General features: G+C 38.3%; 3 protein-coding genes across 3 annotated transcripts; all 3 read right to left on the bottom strand.

The window, feature by feature from the left end:
* Positions 1 to 1,314: 1,314 nt before the first annotated feature.
* Positions 1,315 to 10,569, bottom strand: LOC135646151 (prolycopene isomerase, chloroplastic-like). Its single transcript, XM_065165358.1, has 10 exons — positions 10,296 to 10,569; positions 8,819 to 9,042; positions 8,081 to 8,191; positions 5,784 to 5,837; positions 4,373 to 4,660; positions 3,791 to 3,982; positions 3,518 to 3,676; positions 2,640 to 2,876; positions 1,675 to 1,997; positions 1,315 to 1,586 (listed from the first exon to the last, which is right to left on the bottom strand). The coding sequence occupies exons 1-9, from the start codon at positions 10,474 to 10,476 to the stop codon at positions 1,683 to 1,685; spliced, it is 1,761 nt and encodes a 586-aa protein (XP_065021430.1). The 5' UTR covers positions 10,477 to 10,569; the 3' UTR covers positions 1,315 to 1,586; positions 1,675 to 1,682.
* A 3,027-nt stretch (positions 10,570 to 13,596) lies between these two features.
* Positions 13,597 to 15,576, bottom strand: LOC135645709 (probable beta-1,3-galactosyltransferase 8). The gene is made up of 6 exons (XM_065164351.1): positions 15,349 to 15,576; positions 15,213 to 15,277; positions 14,967 to 15,130; positions 14,629 to 14,886; positions 13,797 to 13,884; positions 13,597 to 13,726 (listed from the first exon to the last, which is right to left on the bottom strand). Exons 1-6 carry the CDS (start codon positions 15,574 to 15,576, stop codon positions 13,597 to 13,599), a joined length of 933 nt encoding a protein of 310 aa, XP_065020423.1.
* Positions 15,577 to 16,134: 558 nt separating this feature from the next.
* Positions 16,135 to 19,163, bottom strand: LOC135645789 (protein NRT1/ PTR FAMILY 4.4-like). Its single transcript, XM_065164524.1, has 5 exons — positions 18,792 to 19,163; positions 18,484 to 18,701; positions 17,960 to 18,403; positions 17,794 to 17,882; positions 16,135 to 17,718 (listed from the first exon to the last, which is right to left on the bottom strand). The coding sequence occupies exons 1-5, from the start codon at positions 18,916 to 18,918 to the stop codon at positions 16,827 to 16,829; spliced, it is 1,770 nt and encodes a 589-aa protein (XP_065020596.1). The 5' UTR covers positions 18,919 to 19,163; the 3' UTR covers positions 16,135 to 16,826.
* Positions 19,164 to 20,078: the final 915 nt, after the last annotated feature.

The following is a 20,078-nucleotide window of genomic DNA, read 5'->3' as shown; positions in this document are numbered from 1 at the left end:
TCTTTCTTCAGAATGCTGTGACAGTTTTGACTAGAATCCTCTTCATCATTTGCTTGGATATAAAGCTCATTGATTGTTCTTATTTAAAGTAGTTGATGGACCTCAAGTTGAGAATGGCAGCTTGTGTCAGTTGCTTCACACCACCAGTTCAGAGTGACCAAACCCCAACCCCATGCCCTCCACTTAAGTCAAGCACTAACTTAGAGTAGGTTGTTTAAGTTTATTACCTCATGCCCCTCTCTGTTGGGATAAGCTAATAGATTTTATAAATAATGATCAAATTTATCATTATTTTAGTAGTTATAAAATAGATGGGTTAGATATCTAAACTGTTTTATTTTATCTTTTAGATGTAGGTTGATTTTTTTTAAACTTATTTTTGTAAGCCTATTTAAAGAGATTAGTGAAATAAATTTATGTGTTTCCTCCAAACTTTTCTTCTTTCCAATTAATAATTTGGTATCAAAGCAAGAAGAGTAAATATCTAGAGGGTTAAAAGGCCGGGGATCCTCAGAAGACTAGATCAAGAGAACCAAAAGGTTAAAAATCCTTAAAAAACTATAAATCTAGAGATCTAAAAAGTTAAAGAACTTTAAAAAACTAGAGATTTAGATATTCATAAATCCAAAAGGCCAAAGATCTATAGAAGTAACGTTGAAAGTAGATTAAAGCCTTAGTTTTTCTTTCTATTAAAGTCAAAGTAGTAGTAGATCATAGAATATGGAGTACCTGAACTAACTAGCATCAGGGGTGATGTTGATCGATATAGAAAAAAGCAAAGTTAGAAGAACAAAGATCGAAAGATATCTTAAGGCAAAGAATTGACTGCTTAATCTTAAAAACAATTCTTTGTAATGACACTTCTTAGTAGGAAATATGGGATTTTATGAAAAAGTATCAAGGATCCACTTAGGATGAAACGAGTGCAGCCTCAAGCACTCGTTTATTGAAGAATTCAAAGATATTGATGAACTTACTATTGATGAATTGCAAAGGTGTTTTTCCTTGTTCATAGTAAAAAATCATCTAATAAGACAAAGAAGAAGAAGAGTAGCCTTAACTATGCTTTGACAATGGAGAACGAGAGCGAGAGAGATTAAAAATTCAATTACAAATAATCTTATCTTAAAAAGAAATAAAATAAAATATGCTATATAGGAATAAACAAAAAAAAAACAGTATGAAAAAAGTGAAAAGTTACTACTATTATTATTATTATTATTTTAAAAGAACTTGACCTATATATAATCAAGAGGTGATATCCACCGATTTGTTTTAGCCATAGCAAAATCGAGCTCTAAAGAAATAAAAACCTACAAAATGTGGCCAATATATTGAAGAAGCAATCGTAGGACACCTCTTCACATGACAACATACTTATTGCCTGAGATCCATGAAAGTAGGACATACATATGAAATCAAGATTACCGTTTACAGTTGAATCAATGGAAAAATGTGTGTGTGTGTATATATATCAGGCCATTCTTCCTGTTTACAATTAATTGTGCCGCAATTGCTGGTATTCCGGTGATTGGTATCTTGCATCTCCAGCTACAACTGTAGGTTGCAGTGCCCACCATTCAAACCTGAGCAAGCCAGTAAACAGAAACAACTCGAGTGCCAGACATAAAAATTACTTCAGAAGAAACAACGGTGAAAGGAGAAGAAACTCACAGTGACAGTCAAATCCCAATGGCATCCAGAAGATCAGAGTGCTGCGATACAGAAACTAAAGTATTGGCAACTATGGCACCACTAGCTGCCACCGCTGGGACACCTATCCCCGGAAATGTTGAGTCACCACAACAAAAGAGCTGCGGAATAGGCGTCGAATGGCCAGGGAAAGTGGCTTCTCCAGCTTTTATAGCTGGTCCATACGTTCCTCTGTTCCTCCTGAGGAATCTCTGGTGAGTCAATGGCGTTCCAACTAATTTTACATCACATTTCTCACGGCTAAATCCAGGGCCAAGAGCACGCTCCACTGCTCTCCACATCACCTGCGACCACAAAACATTTCTCAGTCCGCGGAAAATCGCAAGGACTTTTAATTTCACATGAAGCAACATATCTGAGGAGATTATCGGTCATGAATTCATCAAAATGAGACGGTATAACAACGGTTACATGTCAGATTGCAAGAACTTGAGCAATGCATTCCACATGTGCATGGATTCAAAAGCAGATAGAATGACAAATTCACTTTGTCCTTTGCCTTTGGTTTAAATTATTTTTAAACCTACTGGAAACTGTGAGTTGCTCCTCAACTAATAAATATAGATGAAGGATGTGATGTCTTGCTGATCCTACTTGACAATAAATGGAAGCACTTAAACTAGCATCAAACAAACAAAATGACACTGCAATTTCAATATGTTTGTCTGAGCAGCACAAAAGTTGCTGATTAATTCGTTAATGAATTCTCAATGTCCTTTTTATATGAACTCCAAATGGAAGTTTGACACGAGACAATAGAATAAAAGAAAGAATCAGTAAATACAGGCATACATGGAAGAAACATATGCTATGGAAGTCACCTGTCAAAAAATGTTGATAAACTGACATTGTTTGACTACCTAAAGTGATATAAAAGCAAAAATTAAAAATAAAAAGGTAACACCAATAGTGTAGTTATTGTCTACCTCTGATCTCTCTTCCTTTAGTTTTCGATATTCCATGCTTCTACGGTCGAGCCCTTCCCACAAGCTATAGGGTTCTGTACCAGGAGTATAAGCATGCAAGACATGCTTTCCAGGAGGCGCCAATCCTTTACCATGAACACTTGGAACCGAAATTAATACAACATTCTGATCAGCATCCACACCCCTGCTCCAATCATTAACAACTATGTGATGGATCCCTAGGTCTTCCGAAATATTCTGTCAAATACTTAAGGTTAGTCATTCCCCAGAATGGACAAGTATATAAGACTACTAATAATATAAAAAAGAGATTTTTCTGTTGACAATTATGCAAAAAAGTTAATTCACTCTTAGGATACACCCACATGGTATAGTTTATTGCAATGACATGATGGAAATAAATGGAATAAAAAAAACATTGTGCTTGTTTGGTTGTATAATTTCATCTAATCACAATTGTATTAATAGTCATCCCAAGAAAAAGAAGAAAAAAGATAAATTCTTGCTCTGCCCCCGCCAATAATCATCATTCCAGTTCCATAATAGAAATTAATGTAAACAGGCATCTCTGAATGCAAAGAATACAAGAACTTATGTTTGACAAACAACAAAGACCTACAATCGACAATACAGGGAACACAATGATTTCTTTCTCATTATTGCTTTGGTAACATTCTCATCTGGTCTTATATGGAAAAAGTATATGCTGAAGCCAAGGGATAGAGAAATTCAGACAGCAGATCCTGTTTAGTGTTTATCAAATGCACTAAAATTTGATATTTATGGTGAATTATATTCGAAAAGCAATGTAATTATAAAGGTAAATAATAGTTTACCAAAAAATAACAGACGTCTACATGAATCTTTCATCAGCTGACCTGTGCATCAAATCCCAAATGAAGATGCATGAATGATTCACACTGAGGGGTTGCTTCAACTTGTTCTTTGTAAGTATTTGGGACAACATCTGGAGGAAGTAAATTGAGTGTATCCCACATCGATGCATTGCTAACAACGGCTTTCTTGGCACGTACAAACTGGAAACAAAAAGTACATGTAGATAGACTTGTTGATAGTCTCTTCAATTCTCACTTCCAGAAGAGAGAGAAAACATATATCAAGACCTACATAAAGTGATCACAAGTACTTACGTGCCCACTACTTAATTTAACACCCGTGGCTCGACCATTTTCAACCACAATTTTGTCGACATGACTGCCAAGTGCTAGTCTTCCACCATATTTCTTCAATCCTTGAACAAGAGCATCTACTACAGCCCCACTTCCCTTGAGTGGGTACTCGAGCACACATCCTGGCTTATACCATTCAGCAAACATATAAACCTGTAAATTTCAAAAAAGCAAAATATATATTTAAAAAAAAAGAGAAATAGGCCCTGTAGATGCAAAGACAGGCAATGAAAATTGGAAAGATTGAACACGATTGTTGACTATTCTCAGTGGTTCAGAGAAAAAGGCTGCCTATGTATAGTTTATGCATTCAACGGTCTTAATTGTGCTATCTTTGCAATATGTGAAATTGAAACCTCAGATACAGTCAATTCCAATCGATCAAGATTAAGAAGGCTGCTTAAGTTGGAAAATGGTTCTTAATAAGCACAGTCCACTGTCAATCTGTAAGTTTACAGTCTTTCACACAATTCAGAAACTTACAGACAATGAAAAATCATATCACCACACAAATCCTCATAAGGTAAACAGAAATGGACTTACAATTTCTGCTGATATTATGCCATCCGATTTAACTCCTGCAAGTAGAAAGCATAGCAGATCCACCCAATTTCGAACAAAAGGATGTTTCAGCTCAAGAGAATCAATTATCTCTGAGAAGGGTCTCAAAAGTTTTGTAGCACCTAGAGCTCCTTGAGGCCCCATTTGGATAAATGATTTCAAGAGAGATGGAGCATATCTTGCTGCTGCAGTGGAAACAATGCCCCAATCCCCTCGAATAGAAAGAGGAGGTAGAGCCATTGCAGCTGCAGACATTGGAAGAACTGCTTCCTGCAGTGTTATTTTGTAAAACATTTAAAACATCTGGGATCAAAAAATAGTAAGGAATATTTATGCTTCAGTAAAGAAATGCTAAAGTATACAAAATGAACTTGATCAATGAAATTCTGCATGTGCAACTAAAATGCATTTAGTAGCAGTCATACACCAAAAAATGGGTAGTGAGAAAGGCAGGAGATTAATGATCACAGGTGAAATTTTATAAGTTTCCCTAAGCTAAGATTGGGTCTCGTATCTGAGTATACATTAGATTCTGATGTAGTATTGCATGAGCAGCTGGCATGGGGAGTTTTAAGGAAAGCTACTTGAACTTGAACAGAAGATTGGGAAATTTTGGTTTTCAACTCAACCTTAGTTGAGACCATAATGGCATATTTCTTTAGGTACGCTAAGCTGAATAACCACGCAGAGAGTTCCCACATATACTTCTCAGGTTCACAACCTATCATAGAAACAATACACAAGCTCATATGCAAGCATAAATATATTTATATTCCACATAAGTAGGTGTCTACAACGTTATATAAAGTATGCAGACTATATACTTTCCATATACATATACATTTAAGTGTATCTAACCAAGTCAATTTAAGACATCACAAAGAAAAGTTAACCAGAACTCATCTAAAGAAGACAAAATCTTCCATATTAAAAATATAAAAAGTTAAGAGACTGGCCGAGTTCCTTATGCAATAACAGTGCAAAATATCTCACAAGAAATCATCTTATAATTACACTTTCGACAAGCAATTCTTGGCTACCTAGTTCTTATAGCTTTTCAGTGGATTGAGATATGATATAAAACTATACAGCCAAAAGATTCAGCAGTGATAAACTCAGGTAATTGGTTCTAGGTTATGTCCGTTGAAGTATTTTCAGCTGCATAAAATTGTAAAATTAATAGTCGAGGAAACATTAAAAGTTCAATTAACAATCACATGCACAGGTTCATTATGGTGTGCGGTTTTTCCTTTACAAGTGAATAACACCACTAATCGAGAGTTTGATGCCAGATGAATCTGACGAGATTAGTATTTAATAAGGACAACATATATCATCCAAATAGGTGCTATGGGAAAAGATATATGCAAAGGAATTTATTGTTCACACTCACAAGAAGCTTTTTCCACTCATGAACAGCATCAAGACTAACAAACGTCTCTAGGTCCTGTAAAGAAATAATCAATCATCAGGTATCTGAAACTGCTACACTGCTCAATGAACTTTAGTGCAAAGGAAAATTTAAACTTCATAGATGAAGGAAAACCTTTACTGTATCACCATGATTGTGTAAAAAAACTTTACAATTCATGAAAAAAAAAAAATTATATGGCACCATATATAGAATAATAAACTGAGGTTCTCTAACAGGATGGAATTAGATCATTGGCTGTCCATAAGTCCAGTGAAATGACTTATTTTATCACATGGCAAATCTATATTTCAGCTGTTCCATGATTATTCTTGTAATTGAAGTTTTATTTTGCCTAGAACAATCTATACCAACTTGCTGCAAGCACAATACATGTGACTGGCACATACCTTCACTGTGCCATGACATATATGCTAGTAAAATTAAAGGGGAAGGATGAAGAAAAGGGGGAAATCTTGGTTCAGGTCTCCTCATCGAGGTGTGTGTTTAGTAAACAAATGACATTTTCTTAAAAAAAGAAAGATGATGCTATAAGATTGCCAAGCTGTGCCAACACATATCCCAACAAAACATTGGCATACTGTTTTAGATAGAAAGATTGACGTTATTACTTGAGCTTATGCTTCTCGACAAAGGATTTAATCCTCATGTGGAGCCATTGCTCCACCATCCTTATAAATGAAGTCATCTCTTCACCATCACAAAAGAACACTAGTTCGAGTCTTCCTCTATCTTTGTCAGAACACAAATCTCGAAAGAAGTCCAAGCATGCTTGCCATGCTAACCCCACTTAAGGACCCACTAATTAAACAAGTTCAATCATGATAATTACATGGACCCCACTTAAAATTGACAATCAGATTTTTACACTGGTTTCGCACAGATTAACCATCAGATCAGGTCGAAATATGGTTACCATATGAGTTCCACTGAGAATCGATGTGTCCAACTTCGATTACCATGTGGGACTTACATAGGGCTGACCATCGTATCAGGCCCAAGCATGGTTACTGTAGAAGTCCTAATTATGGTTAAGCCAGAATCAGATTCGAGAATGACTTAATTGTGGGTCCCACTAATCAGCCACAAGGCCTAGCTATTGTATTATGTGGATCGGATCCATCTGAGTATGGTTATTGTATAAGTCCTAATTATAGTTAAGCAATGAATCAGATTCCAGAATGACTTAATTGTGGGTTCCACTAATTGGGCACAAGCCTGGCTATTGTATTGTGTGGATCCAGTTATTTCTGTCATGGTCACACCTATAATTGCCCATCTGATTAGATCCAAGTACTATTGCAGCTTCAGCCCTACTCATATAAACCAGTGGTGTAGGTTAACTATGATTATTGTGTGCATCACACACATTTGTTTCATCAAAATCTTGATCTGGTTCATTGTACTTGATGTATATCCACATTGTCATTCATAGGGTAACACAGGGCAAAATTATCCCAAACACGTCAACATATAACTAGTAGAATATCCTCTTAGATTTTAATATTGGTTTTGATTGACCACAAAATTCAGAAAATATTTATATTTCCTATCTGGTTAGTTAGTTCAAGAAGTTCTTAGAGAAAATTTTAGTAAATCACTACAAGCATATTTATGAGAATGTAATACTTCCTACAGCCATTTGGTCAAACACTTGTCAAAGACCAACAAATTCAACAAGAATAGATGATTAAATTATATTTTTTTCAGAAATAATTAGTGTGAGGATTTTTGGAATATAATTTGGTCACATTAAAAGGGTTGATTGGTGTTGAAAAAGGCATAAGAAATTAAAGTGTGTTTGACAAAGTGGTTTTATTGAAGTGCTGCCATAGAAAATTCTGATTGCAACCACAGCATGTACAGTTACATATGGTGGACGTCTATTCGAGCATGTACTCAGAAAAGGTCAAACACACAAATCAAAGAACCTATTTAGTACAGATTTATTTATACATCAAAGGTTGGATTATTGGTTGCATAATGTATAGATCTGTGTCAAGCTTATATTCAGCAGGTTTTTTTAAAAAAGAAATGGCAGACTAAATTTTTTGCAACCACTAAATAATCTTTGATATCTTATATAGCTTCATGACAAACAACTGTCGATGCATGTTGTTTTTCAAGAGTTGGATTATGATTTTTATATTAAGCTAGATTTGTAATGCAGTCAGAACAAGGATGATTCTGGCAAAACCATAACAAAAATGAAATTATATAGTTAATATATAAAATCAGAGTCTTGAACTCTTGATCACCTTAAGAAACTCTGTAGGCCCAATCCGTGACAAGAATTCACCTTCAGGAACGTAAACCATCCATGAGTCGTAAGTTGCACATGGAACTGGCTCTCCCAGTGCATCAAGAACCTAAAGTTTATCAAAAGCAAATCAATGACTCATAAGTTGCACATGGAACTGCATCTCCTATTGCATTGAGAACCTGAAGTTTATAAAAAAAAAAATCAATGTTATGCTTTAAAAAAATTGTATATCACTTAGAAAAGAACCTGAGGTTTATGTTCAACATCAATCACAAGATAAATTTAGTAAAAAGTCCAATTGTTATACATAGGAAGCAAGCATGAAAGCATATAACTAACCATAGATAGATTTTTGTCTGAAAGATAAAGGAAATATAGTTATTCAACAAAACAAGCAAAAATTGCTCCAAGACTAAACTCCTGAAACTGCTTCTCAAATAACAAGATATTACCGTCACATATGATTATGCAATCAACAGATGCATTGACTAAACTATTGCTTTTGCTCAACTACCTAGTTCATATGCAGATTATGGTGATAGCAGAAGATGCTACCATGCATTCCCTATCTAAGTTTATAATTAATACATAGTTGCATTTGTTTCAGATGTTGACTAACGCATCTAATACCAAATAGAGAGCTTTGGATGACCACATTGTGCACTATTCTTTTTTTGCTTCAAGAAAAGATCTATTTGATAGACAGATATCTACATATGACATCAGGAATAACCTGTGAAAGAGGATTAGCTTGAGGTCCTCTTGACTGAAATCCCGAGAATAAAGATGGTCCTGAATCAAATTTATACCCCTTCACTTCAAATGAATGAGCAGCACCTCCAGGAAGATCATGACTTTCTAAGACAAGAACATCCTGCTGATATCTAGCTAAAAGACCAGCACAACATAATCCACCAATACCGCTTCCGATAACAACTACATCTGCTTCCAGCTTCCCTGAGCGACACATAATGATTAGAAGAAATTTTCAGTGGAACAGTAATCTAAGAAGTCAATATGGTGACAATAAATTAGGTTTGTAAATTGAAATGCTAGACCAAAGTATTCAAAGGATATATTGTCTAATGGAATAATTGTTTCTGCAACTCCAGTGCACATATTGCTAGCTTTCCCAACTAAAATTACCATCACTGAAGTCTTTACCATGTAAAAAAACTCAATCGGGTGTCATATTATTACAGCATGATTACCTGATTAGATGTAATTATTCCTTAAAACGAGTAAACAAGAAATGTAGTTTCCAATGATGAAGTATTGGAAGTAAAGAATTTCCAGTTTCAATGTCATTGTTATTGGTTCATTCCTTGTTGGAGGACTAAAACTATGTTGAAATTAAAACACATGCAAGCACAGACCTGAAAATATGAGGAAATGACTATATGATCAACCAGTGATTTAAAAAGCGCTAGGCGCCAAATGACTATATGTAGTGAACATTAAAAATCATCAAGAAATCAGCAGATTCAATCATGGCAGAAGAGCTAGCTCCAATCCACTGACTCACTGGTCGGTCCACCGATCCAGTGATGCAAGACTTGGCCACATCACTGCCTGATACAGATCTAGTAACTGTGTTTTTGTATTTGTGTTTGTATTATGTCTCTTCGGAGACATCCGATAACATGATTTTGTATTGTTTCCAAAAAAAAAGTCTTCTAAGGTTTTTCCTTCTCCCTCCTCACACCACTGATCACTAATTCTATTTGGGCTAGTGAATCCAAATTCTTCTTGAATTTCTATTTTCTAGTCGGTGACAAGTTAATAGACACAGTATTGTTTCCTATTCTGTGGCCACGAGGAAACAATGATGCAAGGAACGTGACCGATCCACATCCGGTTCTTCACGTTCCACGAGGGTGAGGAACATCATGATTCGCGGCAAGAACCCCTCGATTTGAGCAGATGACGAACTAACCTACTTCACTCTCACCTGACCAAGAAACAAGTGCCGAAAGGATAACGCTCCAGACCAACGCCCAAACATTAGGTGAGATAGGGATGGGAAGAACATTAGCGCAACATCAGTAGCTGGAACCCCTCGATTCGAGCACATCACCAACTACCTGACATGACAACAGCCTCACTTGACCAAGAAACAAGAACCGACATGACAACGCTGCAGCAATTCTTGATGAACAAGGAACGAATGTCCAAACATTACGTGAGATAGGGGTGGGAAGAGGCGGCACCCGGAAAGGGATTCCTCGATTCGGAGGTGGGCCGGCCGCTGGCGGTGAGCGGCTGCTGGCCAACGGAGCCTCGAGCCACGACCTGCCTCTTCCTCCCCCGCCGGGATCCGAGTCGAGAACGGAGCAGCGCCTTCGCGTGGGACGAGGGGTAACCGCAGAGACCGAGCCCTAGAGACGCCATGGACGATCAGGGGACGAGTCGAGGAGAAGGAGGAGGCGGACGACGAAGCGACGAGGGGAAAAGAGGAGGCAGCAGAGAGAGACAGAGGCGCGAAACGGGAAGAACGAACTCATAAGCTTCCCCGACTTAAACCGCACTTTAGACGGAGGGGTAGGTCCCACCTGGCCATGCCGTCTATTGATCGCCACGCCAACAGGTACAGTTTCGGGTACAACCATTTCGGAGGACCGGCCCGGGAGCGCGCGCTCGACCATATCGCGTGTCACGGGCCGCGAAGCCGCCACGCCTCTCGTGTCCGCGACCACTTTGTCCTACGCGGAAAACGCACTGCCTACCAAATGCTCCGTGACTCTCTCACTGACCTGGTTTGCGGGACCCGTGTGGTCCGGGCCCAGCGATTCGGTACATCGGAGGGCCAAATTTCCGGGGACGGGTGTTTGGAATGATCCTCACATTTATCCGTCTAATTTTATTAGCATATAATTCTCACAAATATTTATTATTTGATTCTCTCAGCAGATATGTTTGAATGAAATTAGTCAATTTTTTTTATTATATAATACTTTTAAAAAATATATATATTTATTATAATCGATTAACTTTGGTCATTTTTTATAGATAAAGAAAAAAGTATATATATATATATATGTATATATATATATATATATATATATATATATATATATATATATATATATATATATATATATATATATATATCAGATGGTTCATCAATATATTTATCTCATTAAATTTATATATTAAATTAATTTATTTTATCGATCAGTTATATACGTATTGAATTGTACCAAACATATCGACACACGATACATGTTCTGTATCACCCATAATGGGTCCATATCAAATGATTGAGATATAAAATATTTGAATTAATGAGAAAAATAATTTGATGACACTTCAAATGATGCTATGAAAGCAAATATGGCCACATTATTGTTGATTTATTAGGCCAAGTAATTACTATTACCAGTGATTAGAATGTGATCTAAGGAAGAGCATTCCAAATTGCCTCATTCCCTTCACCGCATTTGGTGTGGACTTCCACCATCCTATCGACCGGCTTGCAGACTCCACTACATGTCCAATCGAATGATGCAATGCAAATATCCCCACTTTGTATCTTCCATTCACAATCTACAAAAATATATGGCATCCATCATTAAAGTCAACAATAATCCATATATATATATACATTCTATTAATCAACTTTTTAGAGCATAAAGAATTTAAATATGTTAGTGTACATATTTTTTATTTTTTAACTAAAATAAATTTTTTTAGAGTCTAAAGAATTTAAAGATAATGAATGAAAATTTCTTTAATATTTATGTGAGCGAGTATACAAAAGACTTTGTATTCGTATTTACATTACATTGTTATGTAAAGCCATAATAATAAAGTCATTTTGTATAACAATAAAACCTAAATATTTTTTTATTAGAATAAAAAGTAAAATCTTAATACAATTTTGATACTAAAAATGGATGCAATTAAATATTAGTGCAATGTTGTGTTTCACATCTCTTAAAACTAATAGACAAGAATAAAGCATGTTGTTTAGTCGATTATTTCATGGATGGATTGTTGTTTGGGGGGTGTGTGTGTGTATATACACGTATAAAAATACCAGGAGGTGTTCCACAACACATTCCTCGTTCATCGATGTGTTCAACTTCCAAGCCAATCAGCCACGAACCTAAGGATACATCCTCGTTTGCATACTTGTGAAGTATTGGCCTACAAAATAGAGAGATTAATGACTCACCACATATAAGATAGTATAATATTTACATGAATATACTATAATATAAGTTATACATAAAACATTTGAGATAATATTATTTAGAATTGACTTAACCATTTTGGTTTGTTTTCAATCTTTTTTTCGGTCGATCTTTCGACTCATCTAATTAATTCTTCCTAATTATTAAAATTTATATTTATTTATTGTCAGTACATTAATTTCAAACTATGAAGCAATTTTCTGTAATAATTTCTGAATTTTTTACATAAGAAAATGATTAACTAAATATTTCTTCCACTAATTCATTTTGTGCATCTAATTTCTTTTCTTTGTTGCTCTTTTGCAAATATAATATATTATAATATTTACATGAATATACTATAATATAAGTTAGACATAAATATTTAAGATCATAATATTTAGAATGGACTTAACCATTTTGGTTCGTTTTCAATCTTTTTTTCAGTCGATCTTTCAGCTCATCTAATTAATTCTTCCTAATTATTAAAATTTATATTTATTTATTGTCAGTACATTAATTTCAAATTATGTAGCAATTTTCTGTAATAATTTCTGAATATTTGACATAAGAAAATGATTAACTAAATATTTCTTCCACTGATTCATTTTGTGCATCTAATTTCTTTTCTTTTCTTTGTTGCTCTTTTGCAAATATAAGATATTATAATATTTACATTAATATACTATAATATAAGTTAGACATAAATATTTAAGATCATATTATTTAGAATTGACTTAACCATTTTGGTTCGTTTTCAATCTTTTTTTCGGTCGATCTTTCGACTCATCTAATTAATTCTTCCTAATTATTAAAATTTATATTTATTTATTGTCAGTACATTAATTTCAAACTATGAAGCAATTTTCTGTAATAATTTCTGAATTTTTGACATAAGAAAATGATTAACTAAATATTTCTTCCACTAATTCATTTTGTGCATCTAATTTCTTTTCTTTGTTGCTCTTTTGCAAACATAAGATATTATAATATTTACATGAATATACTACAATATAAGTTAGACATAAATATTTAAGATCATATTATTTAGAATGGACTTAACCATTTTGGTTCGTTTTCAATCTTTTTTTCGGTCGATCTTTCGACTCATCTAATTAATTCTTCATAATTATTAAAATTTATATTTATTTTTTGTCAGTACATTAATTTCAAATTATGAAGCAATTTTACATAATAAAACAAATAACTAAATATTTCTTCTACTAATTCATTTTGTGCATCTAATTTCTTTTCTCCTCTTTTCTTTATTACTCTTTGGCAAATATATAGTAGATTATTTAGATATGTATGTATCAAGAATATAGGAGATTTAAACTTACGCATTTATGGAGATATATAAAGCAAGATCTTTGGAGATGGCATAGATTTGGCCAGTGGCATGTCTAAGGTACTTGTTCCCTTCCTCTCCAAACTTCCAAAACTCTGGTTCATGATACTTGGCATCCCTAGATAAAGAAAAGAAGAGATGAGATAGCTTTGCACAAAATATCATGACAAACACAACCTCGATCTTACTTTTGGAACAAAACTTGATCGGATTTCATGCATCCAATGTATACTCTTGGTGTGGTTCGATGTCGAGCAAGGGTTGCGATAAGCATTCCTGAAATAATATAACTCACATAAGTCGTAAAAGAACAATCTTAAGACTTACGTTCATATGAATTTAAATAATCGATCGAAAATGAAACTTTTAGAATGATGACATATATAATAGGGATGAGAATATTAAGGTAAATATATAAAAATTTGTTTAGAATCGATTTATGTCGGAAGAAAAGAATAAACTAATGCTTAATTTATTTATCTCTTACTGAGATGAAAATATTATGTTACATGTATAGAATTAGACCTAAATCCGATAAGAAATATTTTAAGATGGCTTGTAGGCGAAGATATGATATAAGTGTTACAAAAATAGGTTTAAAAAAGAATATTTTACTAAATATTATAAATAATATTTTTTTTAGTGTATAAAGATATTTTTTTGTATACTAAAAAAATCCAAATATTAATTCCAAATAGTTGAAATAGTATGTCTTATTATTGTTATAAATTAGTGTTGATGGAATGAATTTATTGAGCTTTGTAAATTATTGGTTAATTTATATGTGAAAAAACAAATATAATATATAATTAAATATTCTAAAAAGACCTATAGATGAATAGAAAGACAAAAATTATAATATATATGTATATATATTCATTTAACTAAGAATATTATTTTCTATAGAGTTCGATGATGAAAAATTAACATATACAGTTATCATTATTATTTTATAGCGTCGTAAATTAAGAGCTTAATCCGTATTTATTGGTGATGGAATTATATATGGTGAGAGCTGACCGAGATTGACATGCACGTCATCGTCAACCTTGGCGTAGAAATCGGCGTCCCACGTGGCTACCGCCGTCGCGAAGAACACCTTGGTCTTCGTGGAGAGCTCATGGTATCCCTCCAAGTGCTCCAGCCTCAGGAAGTCCTTCGTCTTTGCGTCTTCTTCGTCGATCGCCCGATCAAGAGCTCCTCCGGGCGTGGCACTGCGGCCGATCACGAACCGCACGACCACGCCCTTCTCCTCTTCCAATCTCCTCAGCTTCGATCCTGCAGAAGGAACAGAACGGTACTCCTCGTCCGCTGAGCATCGAAACGAAGAAAGGGAGAAGAAGCCTTGTCTCTACGACCTCTCGGCATCCATGTCGCTCGAACCGATTCCCGCCGCTTCTTGCTGCTGAAAGCGGTGTTGATTCCGACGACGACGAACGCCTTCTTCGGGCCTCGTCCGAGGCTGTTCGTCCTCGCTGCTGCCAGTTCCGTCTCCAACGATGCGACGAACTTTTCCAAGGACCTTGAGATGGATGGATAGAGAGAGGTCGAATTGAGACGAGCAAAGCGGATCATGGCGGGGAGTCCGTGAGAAGTGCGCTCACCGGATTGCTCGACGGGTGTTCGATACTTCCCTCCTTATGTCTCTCGGATTGGGTTCGCCTAATCTCTACGAACACACGTAGCAATGGGTGAGCTTAACGTCGAGTCGGGAGGGGGTTAACAGGAAGCATTGCGTACGCGGTTGCGCTCGCAGTCCTGCGCGGAGTTGGCGATGTTCGGATCGCAAGAAGAGGAAGCAGCTCTTGCTCTGTCATCCGATGGCAGGAAGTCGACTCCCCTGCTGAAGAGCACACCCAGGAGGAAGCAGGCCGCGCAGAGCAGGGCGGCCGCCCTCGCGCGTAGCGGCGGCCTGCCGCGTTGCTTCTTCTCCGACTGCTGCTGCGGCCTCTCGATGCCTGCCTTCATCGACCCAACCATCAACAACATTTCAAACCAGAGCAACGATGAGGAAGAAACAGCATGGCGATGTGAAGCGATTTCTACCATGATTTGCTTCTCTGCTGGCAGACGTTGATGGACGCAAGTGCAAGAACCGATAAATGACAAGGTGTTTGAGAAAATGACACATGATAATAATTGCCAATGGCAACACTAAAATGAATGGGAATGGGAATGGGATCATCTCGCAAGACATTTGTTGTGAGCTTGGCTCATGCTGTGTGTGTGAAATGGTGCAGAGTGTTGTATGGATTGGGGACTCTCAGATGTTACAGAACTTGTCACCAACCATTAGTTCAAGGATTCCATAAGCCAAACCTCTCATAAACCCACACTAACACAGTAAATTATTGTTCATGGCCTGCATGGCTCAAGGATTCCATAAACCCTAAAGAACTTCCACTGATCCTATCTAAAGATTATGGGTTCAGATTCACCATTTGGTAATATGAAGTTTGTCATCTTAAATCATGACACTTGACTTCTTTTAAGGGTTTGCAGTAACAAGCAATCAAAACCACCAGCTATCAGAACAACATCACTTTCTTGGAAATGTAGGTTTACATTTGGGCTTAAATCTACAACCTTTAGTAGGTTGGTATCAGAAAGTAGATTCTTAGTTGCATGAAACTCCATTTTGATCCATCAAGAATTTAGAGTATCATGACACCTTCCTCTACATATTTCTCCAATCTGCATGTAAATCTCTTTTATCTTCTTGTCAGCTTATCTTAGACAGAGTTTACCAAAGACAGACTGCATGAAGGATTGACAGACTTTGAGTTGCTTTCAGTGGTTTCTTTGTATAAATCACATGAGTAGAAAAACAAACTGTATTCTGATCACTGAATAATGTCAATTTTCTTTGTTCTTTGATTAAAGTAATATGAGATTAAAGGTCTACTACTCCACTCCCATTTTGCTTTTCTGGTGCAACTGAGACACAGCACTCTGCTGTGCTTTCCAACTGGTCATCCAACTTTAGTTCCTTCTCATCACTATAACATGTCATGGAAGGAAAACAAAGGTTAGTGGATGTTCCTAATGGGATTAGACCTAACTTGCTTTGAACACTCCTTTTATTGTGGGACAGTACTCAATTATTAAAGGAAGCAAAGCATGATAAAGAGCAGTATCATTCCACCACTAAGTTGGGTGCAGTGCTAAAAAGTTAGAGGAATAATTAGTAAGAGGGTATTGTGGACTTAATGGTTCTTTTAGAGTGGAATATTCTGAGCTTCCATGAGCTTTGAGGAGGTGAAGCTGCTGTAGTCTTCTTCGGCACAGGGCGGGTTGATGGCAGCAGAGTCTGCAGATGGATTGTATGAGTACCATCTGGACCAGTACAGGTAGTTGACGAAGTTGACGAGGCTGAGTGCTGCAAGGAGCCAATAGAAGAGGTCCAATCTGTCCTTGTCCAAGTTGTTGTCACTGAGCCACCCACTCCTGTGAGCTCCGGATGACACCTTGTTCACCAGGGAGACGAGGAGAGAGCTGAGGTAGAACCCAAATGAGTAGGAGCAGTAGGTCATGGCGGTGAGGAAGGACTGCATCCCGGCCATGGACTGCTCGTAGAAGAACTCGATGAGACCCACGGCTGTGAACATCTCCGAGACGCCGAATATGAGGAACTGTGGTGCGATCCAGAAGATGGAGAGTTGCTTGTCTGAGCCAACGGCAAGCTCTCGCCTCTTCTTCTCCACCAGCGCGGCTGAGACCATGGAGAACGTCACGGTGAAGAGGCCCAAGCCGATGCGCTGCAGCGAGGAGATGCCGGAGTCCGTCTTGGTGAACCTTCGAGCGAGCGGCACGAAGCCGATCTCGTAGAGGGGGACAAGGACGATGAGCATGAGGTAGGGGATGGCCTGCAGGGAAGCAGGGGGGATCTCGAATGCTTCGGTGACCTGAGTGTTCATGGCGCTTCCTTGTTGCACCGAGAAGGTCTGGAGCTGGGCCAGTATGGTGTTGAAGATGATGGTGCATGCAAATATCGGGATCACGGAGAGGATTATCTTCACCTGCTCGACTTGGGCGACCGTGCACAGCGTCCATGAGCTCTGCTTCCTGTCGGCCACTCCCTGGATCTGCATGCATGCTTTGTCCAAGAACCTGGAAATGGTTGGGACAAACTTGTCTCAGAATTCAATCGAACAAAAGGATGGTGGACAAAGAATTCGAGCTAACCTGAACTTTTCGGTGTGGACGCTGCCTTGACGAAGCAGCTTAGTGTTGGGGGAAACTTGTTTTCTCTTGATGATTGCTGCCACAAGAACCTGCCACAAGTTCAACAGCTTAAGCGATCATGAATGGCTATCCGATAGAACAGTGACAGGGAATTAACAGAGCTTACTCTTGCAATTGGGGTGAAAAGGGACCCCCGTGGGGGCTTGTTTCTGTAGTACAACATGCCACAGATCAAGCTAATGAGGCCGGCGGCCATGGTGGCGGCCGACAAACTGAAGCCGACATCCATTCCCGACCGAGTCTGGACCCAGACAAGAACTGTTAGAGCGATGAGTTCTCCGACGCAGAAGCTGAAGTATGCGGTGTTGAAGTACGTCGAGAGCTTCTTGGAGTGGTTGGGATCGTCCTTGGTGAACTGGTCAGCCCCATGAGAGATGATGTTGGGTTTGAGGCAGCCGCTCCCCAAGGCCACCAAGTAGAGTGCAGTGTAGAATACGAGTGCCTCGAATCCTTTGGCCTCCACGCAGCGATCGCCTCCTTCCGACATCATGTTGCAGTGAGGAGGCCTCAGTTGGGGGAGGTGTGCTTGCACCGTGAGCAGTAAGAAGCCCTGACATCGACAACAGAAAAAGCTTGTTCAGATGGTTGTGTTTGGAACCTGAAACATGCAGTTGAAGTGAGAAGACATACCGAAAGCTCGACGAAGCCGAAAGCCAACATAGTGCGGAAGCTCCCAAGATAAGAGTCTGACAAGAATCCACCGAGCAGAGAGAGAAGGAACACAGTGCCTATGAAGTTGGTCACTATGTTTGCGGATTTGGATAGAGGGAAGTGCATGTCGTTGAACACATAGGTTATGAGGTTGTTGCCTACAGCTGCAATGGCCATCATCTCCAGTGCTTGAAGTCCTGCAGCAAAGAAAGAACAAAACTCGAGTATAGACAGATTAGATTAGATTAGATAGATAGAGAGATAGAGAGAGAGAGAGAGAGAGAGACCTAACAAGAAGGCAGCAGCTCGCATGCCACCATGCTTGGTGGGCATGCAGGATCTGCCCTTCCAGTCGAGGAAGACCACGGCATGCATGGATTCCTCACCGACGCTGTGCCTTGCTTGAGCATCCATGTCTTAGCTTCACAGGCACCGAGACGCTCTTCGGAGGCTTACAACCAAACTCAACCAGGAAAAGAGAAGGAGATGTCGTTCCCAACACAACCAGGGTAAATCCTAAACAGCTCGATTCCGCTATTTATATTGTTTACCAGAGAGGGCATCGTGGAGAGGAGAATGATGAGCTTGAAAACAGCCACTGGGTAGTGCAGCTCGCGAATCAAATTTTGTAATGCCATCTTTTGGTGGACATTCCAATAAGTTGGACCTTCCCACAAGCTAGTATAAGAGATGCAAGTACACAAAGACTGCATCTACTGCATGCAAGAATCAGCTGCTGGCTGTGCGGATATGGTGGTTACATGTACGTATAGCATCTACAGAGGGTCGAGGTGGTGGCAACAAAAAGGACGAGATGTAAAGCTTGATGTTGAAAATTGAGCCTCGTTAAGCTAAGTTTTCTCAAGGCAAGCGGAAAAGACAAAAAAAAAAAGGTGTCTTCGCGGACATAATGGAGCATCGTGCATAAGGATCGACCATATTAGAGTAAACTAGCAATGGTGAATGCTATCCTGTCTCGTTCTCTTTCGGTTGGCAACTAAGGGTTCCTTGGCCAAAAAGTGAACGCCATGTTCTACTTCTTAAGTGCCACCAACTGGGTGATGTCACGTACGTCTGTAGGGTTGGAAAGCCTAAGAGGGGGACACCATCATCAACCCTCCTCCACTGGAGCGTGGCGAAGTCGTCTCACCGATACGATTCATTGCGTGTGTGTGTGTGTTAACGGAGCAGACACACTTGCCCGGTGCCCACTCGCGCGGTTGCGGTGCAACTTGAAAGGTCAAAAGGGCAACCATACCATCGTCATGGCTTCTGCTGCACTCCACAACCGCTGGGTCGTCTCAGTCGGTGCACGATTTGGGACGTCGCCATCCCATCATCCAAAAGGGAGTTTAATGGTGATTTGTCCACGTGGTCGTGACTCGATCGCAAGTGAGTTGCTCGAGGAATATGCTGGCGAGGGCAGCTGTCCCGGTCAAAATGATACCTCAAATTTTTTCTGTTGAATCGGAGTATTCCCGGGCAGCATGACTCCACAGGGTGATGGAGATGGAAAGTTGGAGCGGACACTCGCCTCTGGATTTTGTCTCCTTGTCCACAAGAACAGAACTTTT

The sequence above is a fragment of the Musa acuminata genome, chromosome BXJ3-8 (genome assembly GCF_036884655.1).
Source record: "Musa acuminata AAA Group cultivar baxijiao chromosome BXJ3-8, Cavendish_Baxijiao_AAA, whole genome shotgun sequence".
Taxonomy (NCBI): Eukaryota; Viridiplantae; Streptophyta; class Magnoliopsida; order Zingiberales; family Musaceae; genus Musa; species Musa acuminata.
Note: the sequence above shows the minus strand (reverse complement) of the source record. Positions and strands in the feature narration are given on the sequence as shown.